This window comes from Plodia interpunctella, chromosome 16, assembly GCF_027563975.2.
Source record: "Plodia interpunctella isolate USDA-ARS_2022_Savannah chromosome 16, ilPloInte3.2, whole genome shotgun sequence".
Taxonomy (NCBI): Eukaryota; Metazoa; Arthropoda; class Insecta; order Lepidoptera; family Pyralidae; genus Plodia; species Plodia interpunctella.
The window spans coordinates 6,221,121-6,239,696 of NC_071309.1; the positions used below are offsets into that span (position 1 = coordinate 6,221,121).

The following is an 18,576-nucleotide window of genomic DNA, read 5'->3' on the forward strand; positions in this document are numbered from 1 at the left end:
ATGTGTAATTTTTCCAAGCGGCTTATCGGATGACATAATTCTGTAGTGTTGTATGGTGTGAAACGTACTAAACAATCTAATCATGCGATGGCCAAGTCGATCTATTTATTTAAAACCTAAAAAAAATTCAATATTGATATGATAACAACTTAACGTAATAATTTAAGACAGAAAGTCCCTTAAGTAGGAACTAAATAAATTAATCGATTTGGTATTACATGGATCTCACAACTTTTTACGGTAGAAAAACTGAGCTGCGAGACTTGGGTTTTTTACAGCATGTTATTCTGTATGCATGTGTGTTTGTTTGTCCTTCTGTCCTGTCAAAACGTAACAATGAATTGATGTGTGTGGAGGTAGTTAAAAGGATGGTCAATGACAAAGGCTTATTTACATATAAAAACTATACCTAGTATCGTTTTGTTATAAAATATAGTATCGTTGAGTTAGTATCCCCATAACACAAGTCTCGAACTTACTTTGGGGCTAGCTCAATCTGTGTGATTTGTCCTTATATATTTATATTTATTTATAAAGGCTATGTATTCTATTATATTTTTATGCGGGCTATTATATTTTTCAGATACAGTTAGTCTTATTTTTCAGGCCTTTCTGGCTCACGATCGATATTAATTTCAACCTAAATTCACCAAGCAACCTAAGGAGAGTGCGCCTTTGAGTAAGAAGGCTCAGTATAAAAAAATAATACACTTATTTTTACGAAAACAAGTTCATGATAGGACCGGTACAATGAGGCTGTATTACTTCAATATAAACAAAAAAGTTAATATCGTCAAAGGTTTCAAGCGCACCTGGCCGGTACAATTTTATTTCCATTCATTTTACAAGCTCACCTAAAAAGTGACGAGGAGAAGTTTCCTCTTTATTAATTTTTCAACTTTATATTACACAAGTAACATCGGTGATCCGTTGTGGTTGTGGCTGCTACATTGATGCAGCATATCACATACAAGTCGTGCCCTGCGGTTTCCCCGTGAGAATTTTGGGTTGTTATTATACATAGAATTATTTTTTAATACGTCAGGCATACTCCCGATCTTCAGTTTTTTTTTTCAGTATTTCCAAAAACTCTATCTATAAATTAAACTTTCGCCGGAATTATTTGAGAAAATACAGAGCATAAACCCATTTTGAACAGGTTACATAAACCTCATTTATAGTGTTACGATTGCAATATACTTATATGTGAAGTGAAGTAAAAGAAAACGGGAAATAGCATATTAAGACGGCGGAAACAGTTGTGTAGATACAACCTACAAAATTATGATCGAACATTATAATATACTTAAAATTAAAATAACTGTATTTTTCTCTGTAGTTTGTGTTTAAGGATATAAATATTTATTTCAATTTAATCTTCTTCTTCATAGTCGTATTCCTCATGGCTGAGGGTCGTGGTTATTACGTGGAATGAATCACACACAATAACTTTCTTGGCATTATTATGGAGTAGTTTGCCATTGCGTTCTCCATTTCATACACAAGTTAAAAAGAATCAACCAGTGTGCAGGTTTCCTCACGATGTTTTCCTTCACCGGAAGCAAGTGATGGACGATGAAAACTATTATACATGAGTCAGATTGCAAACTCATGTGGCACATGTGGAGATATATCAATTTTATAGATCCATATAAATGCAAAGCAAGCAAAGTCGTTGTTTGTAAGGTTAATTTATTTACGAATATTATCTGCTTTCTTGAATATTTTAGTCAAATTTATTAAGTAGTACTAATTAAAAATTAATTATGTATTTTAGTATTTACCTCCCGCTGTAATTGAAATACTTAATTAATTACTTTTAACAGGCATTGTGTTTTATTGAATCAGCCTCGATTTGTTGCAAAATGAACAGCAAAAACTTTTCTAATTTAAGAATAACAAAATATGTATTTTTCTCTTTCACCGTCGGCACTGAGCAAAGTTGATGAAAAGCTCGAAGTTTTAATTTTTGTTTTTCTCTTACCGACCTTTTTATATTTACAACCCTCTTTTGATATTTTTCTGTTATATTTTTATCTTTATTTATTTTGTTTTGAAAACAGGAAATAGCGTATTGACGGCGGAAACAGTTGTGTAGATACAACCTACAAAATTATGATCGAATATTAAAATATACTTAAAATTAAAATAACTGTATTTTTCTCGGGGCCTCTGTGTCGACACAACACTTAATTCATCAATAAAAACTATGAGTTAATATTTGGAAGTTCCTTAGATTTAAATTTAATTTGGCCGAATATATACACCCATATTTGGGTACCTAATGGTTTTTTTATAGTACGTAAGTGTACTTTATTTAAATTATATCTCCATTAAGAACAGTAACAAAATATTATTTACTAGGCCTGCATAAAAGGATGGAAATATATCGGTAAACAAACGGATTTCTTATTTCTATTCTCGTACTTGCGTGCTCGCGTGCGTTGCCATACTTGAGTAAGGGTAACGCTTAAATTAGTTGCAATTTCTACTTGAAGCCGTCTGTCGGCAACGAAATGCAGGAAATGGTTAAATTCGTATCAATGTTTAGCGATACCATCGCCCCTGGTCTGTCAAGAACAGACTGGATAGACTAGGTATTTTTTGTAAAAAATTATAATCAACAAATTTCGATAAACTTTTTCATTTAACAGTTATAAGTTTCATTATAGATTTTAAGTTATCCGCTATACCACTGTCATAACCGCACCCAATTCCATCAAGTAGCTTTTTGTGTGAAGCGCGAAAAGACATACCTACAGATTTAGAAAGACAAAAAAAATTGTTTTGGCTTCTATTAGTCACAAAATACCCCCGTAATTGTTTTTAAGGTCTCACTTACAGTTTTATTATATGTATAGATATTAGTAGCCATGTCACAAAATTTTGCCAAAATAAGACAGGGTGGTGCACTATCAGACATTCTGTCACACTGCACACATGCTTACATTTGGTATTCGAACTGCAAGCCGATGCATTTTTAATGAAATTTTTAGGCTTTCCTCAAAGCGGATACACGAAACAACCGCGGCACATTCACCAACCAACTTTATTATTTATTGCATGCGAGTTGTTTGCGGTTTGCTTTTATTATACAAATGCGAATTGTTAATCAGATTGTTGCTTATACAGGGCAAAACGTGGAATTGAGTGATTTCTTTTATTTATTAAAATATCTTCTGGAAACATCATAATATTCAAATGTGACTAAAATGCAATTCAATAAAAAATTGTTTACATATCTATAATCAATTCGACAACATATGGTCATACTCGGACAAATATTTATTGATAAGTTATATGATAGTAACGTGAATGATAATATTATTATTATCGTCCACGTTACTCTACGATCAAAAGTTAAAGCAAAAGTTGAAAAAAATCGCCCCAATATTTCGATTCCCGCACTTTAAAATACTTCGGATTTTCTATACGCTACTGGCATGCAATATGATGGATATAGGTACATTTGGTGTGTCGAATTTTTTCCTGAAACATTTTATATGAAAGCTTCGATGTTGAATCCATTCGGGATATTCAATAAAGCGGATTTACGATCATTGAAATGTTGACGTGGAATGTGCTGTGGGCAGCGAGTTTTATCCAATAGTCGGTTGGTACATGGAGAACAAAAATTCGAAGGTTGTTAAAATGAAATGTCGAATGTTGAACATTTTGATTTAATTTTTGTTTATTTATTTCACTTTATTACAAAAACATGTAAAAGGCGTACTCAAAGCATAAGACCTGTCAACCAAATAGGTGTCAAAAATCCTGACCAACTCACCAGAATAGTTTTGCCAAAAAGCGGCGCCCCCGCTCATGATGTCCACTGGTGGTGGCGGGTAACTCCACTGGGGCTTGTCCGGAGTGCGCGGGGGGTCCCTCTGGAACGGGGGGGACGAGGCGGGTGGCTCCGCGCTGGGCGTTTTGCTCTCAGAGCCGTTTTCCCGCTCAGACTTCGGCGTGTCTTGTAACGAAGGCGTTAGATTTTCTGTGGAAGACAGTTTGGTCAAATACTGAAGTGTTAGGAAATTTTTAAGGTTATATATAAGGCTATAAAAAACCTAAACCTGATTTGATTATTTACTAGGTTCCGCAAATATTTATGGGCCAAAGAGCTATTATGCAAGAAATCGAGCTGGAATGCGTGTTAGTACATTTACGGCTCCCACTGAAAGTGGCCTGCGAAGCGATTTCCTGACACGGAGATTAGTACAAGCCATCACCAGCGATTACCCGCCCTTCTTACGTCACGCACTCCACATAAACTTGCCAACCGAAGTTACATATCACCCTTGTCAGCAATCAAAAAGGATTCTTAAACGTGATTACTTAGAGTTGAACTTTGTACTTATCAATAATAGGATATACGGACGCGTATGGGTAACCTTAAGTTAATACGCAGATAGTTTGACAGTCGGCAAGTTAACGTGTCAGGGGCATACTCCGGAACTTGTTGAATAGTCTGATGCTGGTATTGACGATCTTGACATATTTCATACGCTGCTGAAATGTGTTCTATTTGATGACAGAGATGCTTGGGTAAATGCTATATATATATAGCATCTCTGTTCCGGAGTTCCGGAGTAGTCACAGACAAGTTAAATAAATTATATATAAATAGTACTTGTAAAATGAGTTGTTCTTACCAGTGACAATCCTAAGGATCTCCGAGGGAGCCCCGGACTGTTTGAGCGCTTCCTCGATCTTCTGCCGTCGCTTCAGCTCCATCTCCAGCTGCTCCTGGATGTGTTGGCGCTGCTTCCGTTCTTTCTTTAGCCGTTTCTGGTACATCACTGAAACAATAATAACTGTCAGTTACTTCGACTAAAAAAAGTAAAAAAAAATATCGTAGACTTCTTCTTGAGATTATAAAGAAAGATCGGAGGTTCAGGTTACACTATCGGATATAACGCTTTGTAGGTCCTATTATACGGTGGGAACTACAGGCCACAGCTTTCTGTACTATTACAAATGCAATATATTTCATTTAAATAATTTTGTCTACCGTATTATTATTACTAATATTTACAAATATTCGTTTTATGTTTGAAAAAAAACTAATAATATCACAACACAAAAACCTACGATGTACGTTTAACTCATTGATCAAAGAATCACGTAACTGATATATTATCAGAAAACAATAAAATTATAGCGATTAATATTAATAGAATGCAGCAAAATTGATCGTGTCTGCAGCGTATCGAAACAACAATAAGGTACTACAAATGCGGCGCGCACGCGAGTCAAAACTCTCTAAATATACGTCTCTGCGCATGACTGTGCGCCATACTTCTCTCTTTTGCATCAATCTCGGAAATTGCCTAATATCTGTCTCTTTCCCTCTCATAAAGAGGTAAGATGTTTTCTTTATCTGAAATCTCGCAATGCGCTGATCCTCGATTCGCTTGTTCATGTTTTGGCCGATGTTATTACTCTGTCGATCAAATCGATCAATCGCATTGATGTCTCTTTCTGTTTTGTTCCGACTCGATATATCTGACTTTTTCTCTCAGTGGCCGTTTGACGAATGATTGAGAGGATTTTCTTATGATAGGCGCAGACAGACATGCCTTCGTGACCCAAGGGAAGGGATAAAGCAGCAATGTGAAATGTAATCGTGCACAAAATATTATATTTTAGGTATATTGGTTGCTTATAATTGAAATGATTATTTTACTCAAAAGAGTTCGGAAAAATATTGGTCACAAAAACGCAAACATAAAAACGCAAATGATGATACTAACTAATGTTCCAAGAAAAGATGGCTTTTAAAGAAAACTACATTCAATAGCTTTCTACACACGGATTTGTTATTACACTGACTATATACAGTAACTAAGTTTGTGAATCATACTAAAGCAAAGGAATGTAAAGAAAATAACATTTTCTCATTAAGGATTTGCTAGTAATTAATGTTGTAGCTAATGAAGGGAGTTCGCTAGCGAATCCTACGCATCATTTGTCATGGGCGACCTCCGACACGCGAATAATGACTCCGGATCGAAACAAGGTTTGTTTCGATTGCTAATGCTTTATTAGGGATATACACACGATTTAAGATTCACACGATTTTATCGATAGACACGTTCTTCTTATCAGCGTCTTTCACGAGTATAAATCGAAATAACAACAAAAATATTTCAGAGTTGTAATTGCAAATGCTTCGTATTCTGAACAAATGAACAATTTATTATTTTCTATTCTAATCTTTATGGATTTAGAGTAATTTAAGTCTCGTGTTCTAAAGTAACTAAGAATTACATTATGCCTAAGTACCAATTTCAATTGGTTTCAATTTTTATATCCACTATGTTAAAATAAGTATAATATTTTTTTACATTATACAACTAAAATAAATTAAAACTAATAAAAACAAATTATTTAAAAAATTGCTTAAATAAATATGTTTTGTATAAAATAAATTATAAAACAGACCATCTCATAAATCCACATCGATTACATCGGAATTAATATTGAATCGATAGCTGGATTGGCTGGCATCGCACACCCCTAATTTTCATCTTGAAATGATTGGTTCTGGACAGGTTTTTATACATACTCTGATGTTTTATTACTTGTTTTGATTCAGGATGTCGCTGTATCGTATGTAAAAATATTTATGTATTTTTTTTACAAGAAAACACTTGTTGGAATTTTTAGACTGTTCAAATGTGTGTACGTAGTAAAGTTGTATGTTGTCAATGTTACTTACTTCGTTATGATTATGACACCAAAGGCACGTCGTATGCGTTGAATACTTTTACCGTTCATAATTTCTAAAGGACTTTCCTTTTTAGTTAATTTCTCGTCAATACAAAGGTCTGCGTCCAAAGGTCCGTTCAGTGGAAAATTCGACGGACCATCGAGTTCGAACATCGATTCAGTCCAACACCTCTGGAAAACAGTTTTTCACTCGACTGAAGCTTATTTTTGGTCCTTTTCATCTCACCTTTCCCGATTAGTAATGCGTAAAATATTATGTAATTTTGAAGCAAATCTAGAACAAGAAACATCTATTTTTTTGCTTTCATTATGTTATCATTTGAATATAGAGAAGTGTAATGGACCGTCAATTATTTGGCTTCATGTACACCCACCCGGCCGGTAGGGGCACTCGGATTCCATTGTTTCTACGAGTCAATATTTGTCGATATCTCGTCGGCTTCGCTTTGTGATCCATAATCCGTCTTATTGCTTCCTCTCACAAGCTCGTATCAGACGATGAATCGTAATAATTCTCCAATCGATTATTTAATTCGAGTGAATGCATATGTTGATGGAACAAAAAGCCTAATCCTTTGTTAACTTTTTGTATTGTCGGCTATAATTCTAATTTCAAAGTACTCCACTGACTTATGTTAATTGTTTCATTGTCTCGTATAATTTTTATTTTAACTTATTGTTAACATAGTGTTAAACAAAGTCGATTAGAGTACTTGTAATAATTAGTAAATAAATTGTAACATGTACATTTACAACACACAACAACAAAGGGAGTGATGCCAAACATTTCGATGGGCGAGCATATGAATAAAAACGAACCACCGAAATATTGAAGGAATCCGTTCAAAGGGGAAAAATGCAATAAAAGCCGGGCCCGATCCAGAATGAGTGCGGTTAAAAAGCAACGAACGAATATGGCTGCGAACATCCGTAACAGACAAAAGTTGGGCTACTTGACTATGCAAATTATATTTGCGGACGCCGCGGCTGAGACCCGATCTCCGGCGTTCCGTTTCACTTTTACGTCCATATCGTGTATTCTTTTCATATTTTCATCCGATTTCCTTCCCCTCGCTCATTTCGTTCCGTTTTAAAAGTCGCGGAACAATGCCGCTTTCCTCGGGCTTGTTCGCCGCGAGCCGTTTCCTTGCACGGCTTCTTTTCTTGTTATTATACCTATCTTTTCATATCTATTGAGTTTTCTTTTTTTAATACTTCTGACTCATAAATGGTTGATACGGTCCCCTAGGGTTTGTTGCTCGAATAACATGTAAATGAGTGTGTAAGTACAAATTTAAATTTCGATCTTTATATTATAGTCCGTAACTTGATTTGCAATTTAGATAGTGTTGTTTACTCCAAAATGATAGGACTGATTCTAAAGCTACGGCAAGCATTAATCTTCGTAGTTAATAGTGATTCATACATTTATGTGTTTGCTTAGTATGACCATGATAAGTAATACGTGCGCAGTTTTTACTGGTAACTAGTTGGAGGCTGATATCATTAGTGATATCGTTAAGGCTTTGAGATAAAGTTTAAATATTTTAAGTGCTTATAATTAGACGCATTTCTCGTATGCGAATAACATTTTGTACATATTAAGTATTTCTTATGGCTTAAACTGCCTTAAATTAACAAATGTCTTGAATAAATTATAAAGGTCCCTAAGCGTAATATCTACCTGTTTTCTACAGTATTCGTAACGTATTTTGCCTTTTGGTCTAGTCTTGCACTTAATGTAGATATAAGTAGTCTGATGTAAGGGTATAATAAACTAAACTAAACCTGTATTATCAAATATATTGCTATTAGTATCAGAGAACAAACGACAAATTAATAAACATTTGGTGGCACTTCTTAATAAGACACTTAACAAAATCTTCCGTAATTAACTCCATTACCTAGCACCAAAAGGTATCTGCTTCTGGCAATACAACGTAAATAAGATTCGACGTTTATGACAGAGTCCCCCTTCGATTCGCACCCAAACGATTTAGATAAGTCTTTTTATAGTTCTTTATTGAAAATAAATTGCCTAGAATAAAATCAGACACAGTTGGAATGGCTTTCCGATATTGTATGAAATAACGTTTATGAGATAAGATGTGTCAGTTATCTGTATTGACATAAGCTCGGGTGAATCTAGTGCTACCGAATGAAATGGTGCGGGGTTCCACATGTTTCGATGAATCAATCATTTTATTGCACGTGTCACTTATCTCCTATGTATTCATTTCGACTCTTATATTGAATGTAGAAGTTCCTTCAATAAGTTCTTTTATTTCACCATGTTACAAATCATTATAATTACAATTTGGAAGATATAATTCTTCACAAATACGCCATACAAATACCAACAAAAAATATTGTTTGTGTCAATACTTAAATAAATACCCTAACTTAAAATATACAAAACTGATCGTCAAACCATTACAAAGTAAAAGCATCTAAACTCATTTTCACAAAAATCGGCATTGCATTTCTTGATTTATCTGCGAGTGTGACGGCGAGTCCCGCGGGACATCATTTCCAGCGCCATTTGTCAAGCTGTCCGCGCCGTGGCCAGTAACAGGCGTTTAGCTTTTTATCTGTTTCCTCTGTTTTATTCCGGCCAGTATTTATGAGGCGGGTGGCTCTGCCGATAAACATTTTCCTCAAAAATTGGGAGGATTATTGTTTTTGTCCGGCGACGCCATCTTAAGTTACGAGCTTGGAGTGACCTTCCTCGATAAATATTACGCTTTCTTTTACTTTTGTCTTTTGTTTTAGAACATAATGCTCGTCCTGTTTTCTTTGTGTATTTTGTAGTTTATTACACTACTAGCGGCCTGGCCCGGCCTCGTACTGGGTAATGTATCAGCATCAGTGAAAATATATCTACTTATATATAACTATCCCAGTAATATGTAGTACATCAGCTCATCAATCAAAATTATATATGAACGTTTGAACGTATATTTAACAATGAAATAATTTATTACTCTATTCACATAAAACCCAGGCGAGGCATACGGATCATATGATATTAAAAAAAAAAACAGTAGAATATTTTATTACTTCAAATAAATGTACAAACATAAGTTGCTGCGAAATGGCAACAAAGATTTTTTTATCAAACTTGATATTGCGATTTAGTGCAAGCTTTTATCAAACCGATCAAAGGGACGGGCATTCCGACATCTTACGACGTTAGTAAAAAATACAATCTCTCTTTATAGTTACCATTCCACTGGTTATTATATCCGTATCGATACCCGCCTGGACTTACGGAGCGTGAAATGTCCGATTCTCAGGTTAGTTTTGACTTCCCCCTTATCGATTCCCTCTGAAATTTGTAAATTTAATTATTATCTGGATCCCCAAATTTCAATTGTAAAAATGCAATGTACTTTTTTAATTGCTTGCCTTTATTACTTTCAGTTTTGTATATGTATTGTAATCTTTACCATATTTTAGTTTGTCATAATTTGTTAATTTTGCATGGTATAAATCGATGATTTAAATAAACATTATAAAAAATACGTAACCTTACTAGGTATTTTTTCCGTTTTTTCTCGTACATATGTATTAGACACGTTTCTCTATCTTATATGACCGAAAGGAAAGATATGACGATGTTTATGTCTCTGTCTACAATTGGTACTGTAGACAGAGACATAAACATCTAGGAAACACATGTACAAAATTAATAATAAAATATAGGATGGTTCATATTTTATTATTAATTTTGAAAATGTTTTTCCGGTGGGAATCAAAGGTGTTCGATTCTCAATACTCTACGACTTCGATATCCGATGTAAGGATATTTGGACTCGAATATTAGTCCATGAATAAATCGTATATACAATATAACGCCCTATAAATCTAGTAAGTTTTACTGGACGTTATATTGTATATCATCCAATTATAATTTGTGTCATGTCTAAAGTTTGGCACTTATTGGAAACAAGATAACCTATAGATTGACCAAACATAATTTATATACTCATGTAATTACAGGATAAGTGTAGCTTCATTTAATAATGTTATATACGTATCAGAAAAGAGATATAAAAAAAGTTTAAATAAATAACAACTGCGAATGAAAATGTTGACTATAAAATGTTCAATAGTCACTCGTGTCAGATTAACGATGATTGGGTCCGTAAAGGCACAATTTCAGGTGATGTCGTCTCAAGTTATTGCTTATAAAATAAAATTCTCGATTAGACCTGCGTGTTTGTTTATATCTGTTCATAAAACGTGTCCGTCAATGGTAACACGATGCGATAAAAATCTGACAGACGAAGGAATCGATTGTTATGAAAAAAGAATCGATGCATCGAATGTTGTATTATTTTCGTCCGATTGGCTCATCGGGGCATGCTTCCTGCGACACGAGTGTGGTCGAAACTTGACACGATTTATTAATATGCCTGAATTAATAATATTGTAGATTCGTCGGTGAGGGTCGTCTGATTGCGTGCAAATGTCTCGTGAGGCTTCGCTGCATCGATTAGACGAACAAATATCAATTTACTTCAACGTCGACCCTGCACTATTATTATATCTAACATATACAATGTATAATTAGGTGAAATCGAAGAGTAAAATGCCTAGTATTCACATATTGTGGACATATGTAGAAGGAAGGAAACATTCTGTGACTATAATATAATAAGTTATTAAAACTTACATTAAATTTATGAATACATCTTGTCTATTGACTCTCTCTTTGTCTTGCCTTATCCCAATTCCTTTGGGGCTCTCCTTTTCATTGTTCGTATGTACTTCAATTTGGGTCGTCCTAACATCGCTTAAGCTTTCTTTAGATAATTTGATTGATTAAAAAGTTCAAAATATCAACTCTTGTCACGCCAAAATATCACAGACTCGGCCTTAATTATTTCCAAACTGGCCATCAAAGTGGCGGGCAGTTATTACACATTATTTATGTCATAAGATTTTATTATTATAACGATGTCAGAAATTGGATCCGACGACGGAGTTGGTAATCAAATGTGATTTAATCACTATTTATGACCATATGTGGATCTAGTGTAATGTTTATTTTGTTACTAAAATGTCTATTAAATGTTTAATTTTCGTATACTAGTACGCCAGGCAAAGAAACATTATTCAAACTCTAAAGCCATGATACCGATGGTTTACTACAATTCACTTTTTTTCAGGAAGGAAATTCAGAAATAGAAAATAATCTCAAAAATTTACAGGTTTGATTCTCCAAGCCTTGTTTATACAATATATTATTACTGACAAAATTGTCAGTTTGGAATATCATATAAACAAAAACCTCATAAAACTGAAAACAGAGAGAGTTCAACACCCACTTTCATATGTACAAAGCTATTTAATTGTTTATTAAAGTATAGTTTAAAATATTTTTTTATTGTTTAGCAAGAATTTCGACAAACGATCTGTACAGCTTCGTAATAAAACAAGTGCACAGGTAAAATAACAAATATTGACAGTAGATGATTGCGGCCGGCGAGATCCCCTTAGCAAACTGCGCTTAAACCGGGGACGAGAAAAATTAATCCTAATGCGATTTTAATGAAGCTCGAATGAGAATCCTGCATTGAAATACTAAGCTGCAGGTTATTCGTTTTATTTTGTTTTATACTAACAAGGAAATGGGAAAAGTTAAATAGCTACTACAAAGCGTTGTAAAAGCATCAAATAACGCTTTACAGAGGCAAGACTCGCATCGACAATGTTGTGAATTTTGCACGTATTAAGCGCTAAAGCCTAGAGGAAAGCGTATTGAAGCGTAGACTAGATAAAATGTAATAATAATTAAGCCTCACTATTGCACAAAGATGCACGTCTTGGCATCGAGTACAAAGCACACAAGCTCTGAAAATGTACACCTGAAGTCTGTGCTCGCTTTTGCATTAACGAATGCGGAAGCGGCGCTGTGCATACAGGACGCGTGCACACCCCCCACCCTCTACCCCCCACAAGGTCCTTGCCTCTCTCTCACACAAGACGCCTCCAGCACCAGCAACATGTCCCACCCGTGCGTTCATTACCTGCTCGCGGAGACCCAACAATTCAAGTTTGCTTTCCGCCACACAATCTATGAGCAGACAGACTATACACCGGCCACTCGAATAATAAAGATGCAGGAATTACCTGTCTACACTGAAAAATAGGAAACTAAGTGAAGCTATCTCGTCATGAATGGAGGTAATGCAGCGCGAGCACTTATACAGCGAATGAAAGAAACTCGTCGGGACGCGCCGGCTTGCTGAGCTAGAGGGTAAATGTCAACCGCGGAATATAAACAGTCAACAGATAAATGCAAACGATCAACACGAGAAGTGAAAAGGTTGACTGAAAGCGACTGTTTACTCAGCAAACATGGATACGAATGTGTTTTCTGTTTCGAAAATTTGTTGCAGAAATGCGTATATCTCGCTTTAGAATCAATAAAGTGTCCATACTAAATTTGCATTAGTCCATAAAATATTCAATTACGCATAAGCACACATTTGCTAAGGCCAACAACGACCACGCGGCACCCCCATTAAAGACGCCTAAGGGCCATTTAATCGGTCAGTGGATGTAAATTCGCCAGCCCCAAAACAAATATCCCGAAACTAATAAGGAAACGAAATATGTAAATCGTCTGCCATATTGTTTCACAAGTGAAATCTTCCTTTAATCTTATAACAAATCCGTGTCCAAATGGCCGGTATGGGCCGAATTTGAATATAGGAGGGTCTGTTTAAGGGTCAGGTTGTGGCACAAGCTTGTTGCGGTGGCGAAGGAAGCAAATGTATGCAAGACACGCACGAAGGAGATAGCGGCCATAATGTTGTCCTATGCACATATTGCATCAAATTAGTTGTCGACTTGTAAACAAGGAGGAGGAAAGTAAGGCAGCTAAGACGTAGTCGGTGGGTAGTTTGCATGGATATGAGAGCAGCAATATGGGGTCCGCAGCTGCTGGCTGTACTCATTAAGATGTTTTATGGTCGGCTCGCCGGACCGTGTTGCCAATTTAAGATATTTCTATGCGGGACGGCGCCACGCTAGTTCGGCTTCCGATTAGGGGATTAAAGTGGTCCTTTAAGGTATTAGCGTAATAATTGCGGGGTCCATTATGCGGTGAGCATTGTCCCTTAATATCTCGTACAACTATTAATGGCCGACCTAATAATAGATGCGACTCGGATATATGCTAAAGATAAAATTGCATTAGGAAACGATAAAGTGAAATAAATTCGACTTCCTCGTAGCACCTATGTCCCCCGCTTGGGAAGTAAATCAAAGGGTGTTGAAACTTTACACCCACTTAAAGCCGGACACAGTAATAAAGCGTTCGAACTTCGCCGACCCTGGACATCAAATGGGCCACCCCTTCTCGCATTTTGTTCAGACAAAATTAAGAGTTCCCTAATGTTCTACGTTTTAATCTGAATATGATTGACAATATTGGAAAAATCACATTTTGTATAAGTTTATCTTTAAGTGATCTATTGTTTGTTCGATTACGAAGTGGTCCCAGCGCTTCGCCCAGATAGTGGCGGTGATACAATTTTTACAATAGTCGGTAATGAAATGTGTTATATTGAACTCCTCTGTGCTTAGGAAGACACGTTAACCCACCAATGCGTATTGGACCCACTTGGCGGGTTATTCATGGTCCACCTTTCTTATCCATCCATAAGGAAGGCTAGTATGCCAATAGAAAAAATGGAACAAAAATGGCTATAATGATGACGTTTTATCTCGAAATTTGAACAAAAGCGGAGACTCGGGCAGCTAGGCACTACATAGTACTTGTACGAGTATAACAATATCAACCGACGCGTCTGTCTATTTCTAAGCTTTCTTCTTTTAAACCACGCAACGGATTTTGATGCAGTTTTCATTATTGTTTAGATAATTTATTCCCAAAGGTAACATACATAAATGGCGTCCGAAGCCGGGCCAGGTCGCTAGTTACATTATAAGTTGTACTTGTTAGTGCTTAGATATAACCTGATACGGTTGTTGGTCAGTTGGGATGAGTGATTACAGATGGGACTTCGCTGAGCTTTGAAATCTAAAACCTCCGAGAAATCAGACAAATGAACATCGGTTCAATTAATCGATTGTTGAAGGGTAGACGTTACACTTTGTTATCTGTCTTGATATTTTGGGCGTAAGGTTTCAATTTTAAATTATTTATTCAGAAATTAGACCTTCTCAGAAACTTTTTCTCGTAATTTTTTATATTAAATAGTTATTTCTCACAAGCTACAAACTACAAACTACTGGCATTTCGGAACAACTACTGCTGAGAAGAAATGCCGAAAGAAACTAATTTAAACAGTGTTTGGTCCTTATCATGCCAGAAGGGCTTACCATTATTGTTTCTTACAATTTTTTTTCTAATAATTGTCGAATATTTTTATTGTTATTGACTGTATTATTTCAACCACTGCAGTCTAATTTTATTTAAATCTTCGTAAGGCATCAAACATTTTACTGGTAAATAAGCAGGAGTTGCGGCATTCAATAAGGCGTAAATATGCAGATATTTTGTTAAAAAAATTGAAAACTACAGTGTACGTACTTAGATACAAACTTTAGCTTAAGGATCTTTCCTTTGGCTTTGTCTGTGTACAAGACCATAACATCTTGTAAGTAGAGATTCCGCAATTCGGTCCGAATTAATTGTTTCCAAAGAGGTGATCCCAGCAAATGTATGCCCTGATTAAGTGCAGGGCCGGAGCGAGGGTTATTAAATAATTTATTGTCTGGCAAGTCGTGAGGGGCCAGTGGCGTAGCTATCTAAGGACAGGGCGGTGCGGTGCACCAGGGCCCCTAAGCTTTGGGGGCCCTTGGACTTTAACCAGCGAGCTTTTTAAATGTCTCACATATATCATTTTGAATAATTTAAACTTCAACGGCTTTTTCGGGGTGGGGACCCGGATCTCGGTCTGGTCAGATACGCTACAGGCTATAGTTACTTATTTTTATTTCATATAATTAAATAACTTAGTTAATCCTCAGATCTGTTTTGCACCAAGGCCTATTTATCTAGCTACGCCACTAAGGACACTACTAAAATGGACCGCCAAGATTCTGCTAAGACTTGTTGGGAATATTGCTGACGTAAAGTTCGTCTGCAGAACTTAAATGGTTTCGCACCGTGATTGCATCAAGTTACGGGAATTTTAGAGGTAATTATGCAGTTCTGTTTTGATGAGACAATGTTGTTTGAACAAACATAAGTATATGATCATTTTAATATTATTGAAAATGTAAATACGAAAGTTCTTTTATCTTTAAAGTATTTGTAAAGTGGTTCATCGTAATAAATTGAATTAATGCTTATTGCTCTCCGTTTTAAAAATGTATGGATTGTAACATATCAATACAATAATATTTTTTTGAGTTACGTGATAATTATGTGACAATATGAAAACAAATAGAGATCAAATTATCATTCCGTAACCGTACACAATTTCGTACATGAATCTAACAGTGCAATATGAGAGTTTTATAATTCACAAATAAACTGGTGCCGAACACTTCCAAAGCAGACTGGGCAATACAAAGCTTTTTGAAGCAAAACAATAAAATAGCAACAGGGCAGTGATTGAGTTTGGTCTGGACCCTTTATAGCTTTCAAAGCGCATTTCGTCCTGTCAGTGGCAAATTACGCTGGCTGCCCATTCACGCACAAAAATCACTTTCGATTCAAGTGGGATGAAATAAAAGGTGAATTCATCATGGGGGTGTGAATTGGCACCCCCTCGGAAACCGTCCGTATGTCCGGTCCATTTGTACACACTAACAGGTGCCGACAGGTTTTTGACAGTTTATTAAATTAAATGGCGCGTAGGATTGGTCGCGACTCGCAATTCTCGTATTGAGATCGGAGCTGGTGTTATTGTTGTGTGTGATTAATGAAGATGCGAGGAAGGGTGGGCTTCCATTTGTTTCAATTTTGTCTCGTAACATTTTGATTTGCAAAATGTTTTGGATTGGAAAACAAAAGGATCATCACTAATCTTGGAACAATTATTTTCTTTAATTTAGTACAGAAATTATTTTTGTTTTTAATTCTGGTTCAATATTTTCATTGGTAGTATACAATCAATTACACAAAGTGCTCTATCTGGAGGATGATTCAATTTTCACAAACAATTCATAAAGCGGAGTGTTCACTTCGATTTCACAGCAGAGCACTGTGGCAAATATTTTTTTTTAATATTTTGTACAGTGAAAATTTTCAATGAACATTACATTCTGTATTTAATTTTTGACCTTTATGGCAGTCTCCATAAAAGGTTTTCAATTAAAACTCGCAGCTACTGATTTGATTATTTTCTCGTGTGGAGCCAGACAGAGCCACGTACATGTAGAGTAGGGTAGACCATTTATTTTTCCATAATAATGCTGGGAATATTAAAAAGCTGTGTGAGTGCAAAATGACGTTTCTTTACTTTTATAAGCACAATCAAACAAAACCATACTCTACAAATCTGTACGATTGACGAGTTCTCTGTATTCCAAATAAACAGCTAAAGTACCTGGTAATAATATTGAGATAATATAAAAAACATTTCCATAGTAACTGAATTTATGAACAGACAAATGAATTAATTAATTCAGGAGAACATAGGTCAAATCTAAACAATAAGTTGTTTTTTTTTTTGCATTTTTAAAGTTTATTTTTTTTAACTTAATCTTACGGAATTTATTTTTCTTCTAGACCTTTTCTTTCAACATAAACCACCAATAAATTTATCAGAATTAATCATTAGTGAATTTGTACAATATTACACCCTATCGTATCACAATTAACCTAGTGAATGTGAACTTTTGTATGACTCCGTGTCGATAAACTTTGGCTCGTTAACCACCAGTTAATTTTAGCGATGTATCATTTGCAAATAACTCTAAGATGGGGCATGATTTACCGCCACTAAATCCGATATCCTGCTATGAAATAAGTAAGGCTTCACCGATGTCTGTTACTCGCGTGTGGTCGCTGTACTAAACAGAAAGTGTAGTAGCTATCTTTGAGCTATATGGTCATGCTCCAGGGGCCTCAATCTCAGGGAGCCCTCACACTCAAATCAGTGTACGTTTATTATAATAAAGCTTGAATTAAGTTTATTTTCAAGGACATAAGTTTAACATAACTAAATTTTACACAAATATTTTATTCAGAAATTTGTTTCAGTTTCAGAAACGAATTTTTGAATAAATGCTTTGACTACAGCTTAGTTGGTATGCACCACTGGTTGTTTCATTATGAATATTTTTTCTAAAACCTGTGTGTGCTACTTACGGTGTGTATTTGTGCCCGTAAAGAAATTATTTACTTGTAAATATGACTACATAATTTAATATAATAAAACTTAAGTACTTAGTTGGGGTGAGGCCCCAAATATTTTTTGCAACAGGACTTATGGTTACTTAGCTACGCCACTGTAAAACAGACATCTTAACACTCGAATGCAGTTCAACGTAAACATTTTATTAGCCACAATCGACTTACAGTCATCCATAATGGATTCTAGCATTCGATATTGAAACAGAGGTCGCTGAACGATTCTCCGTTTACAGTCGGATCGATTTTAATTGCCGATTGCGAGAAGTGAGAACTCGTATTTGTATTTCCTTTCGATGTTTTCTTTCATTGATACTGAGAAATGAAAAATTATAAGAAAAGTAGCATTCCATGTGCATAGTTACTATATATTGTTGAATTTTTAGACAAGTACCCCACACCGCAATATATATAGTAAAGTATAAATATAATTATACATATAAAAAACTGTCTTCTAACGACTGATAAATATTTATAGAAATAAAAGTCAATTTAAGAAAATA

General features: G+C 35.3%; 1 protein-coding gene across 8 annotated transcripts in view; it reads right to left on the reverse strand.

Annotated features, from left to right (window-relative positions):
* The window catches only part of dac (dachshund), a 146,038-nt gene that overhangs the window by 5,231 nt on the left and 122,231 nt on the right, over positions 1–18,576 (reverse strand). For all 8 annotated transcript variants that reach the window (XM_053756914.1, XM_053756915.1, XM_053756913.1 and 5 more), the window contains 2 exons: positions 4,653–4,799; positions 3,788–3,994 (listed from right to left, as the gene is read on the reverse strand). In XM_053756914.1, the coding sequence (XP_053612889.1) occupies positions 3,788–3,994; positions 4,653–4,799 (354 nt within the window). The remainder of the gene's footprint in view (positions 1–3,787; positions 3,995–4,652; positions 4,800–18,576) is intronic.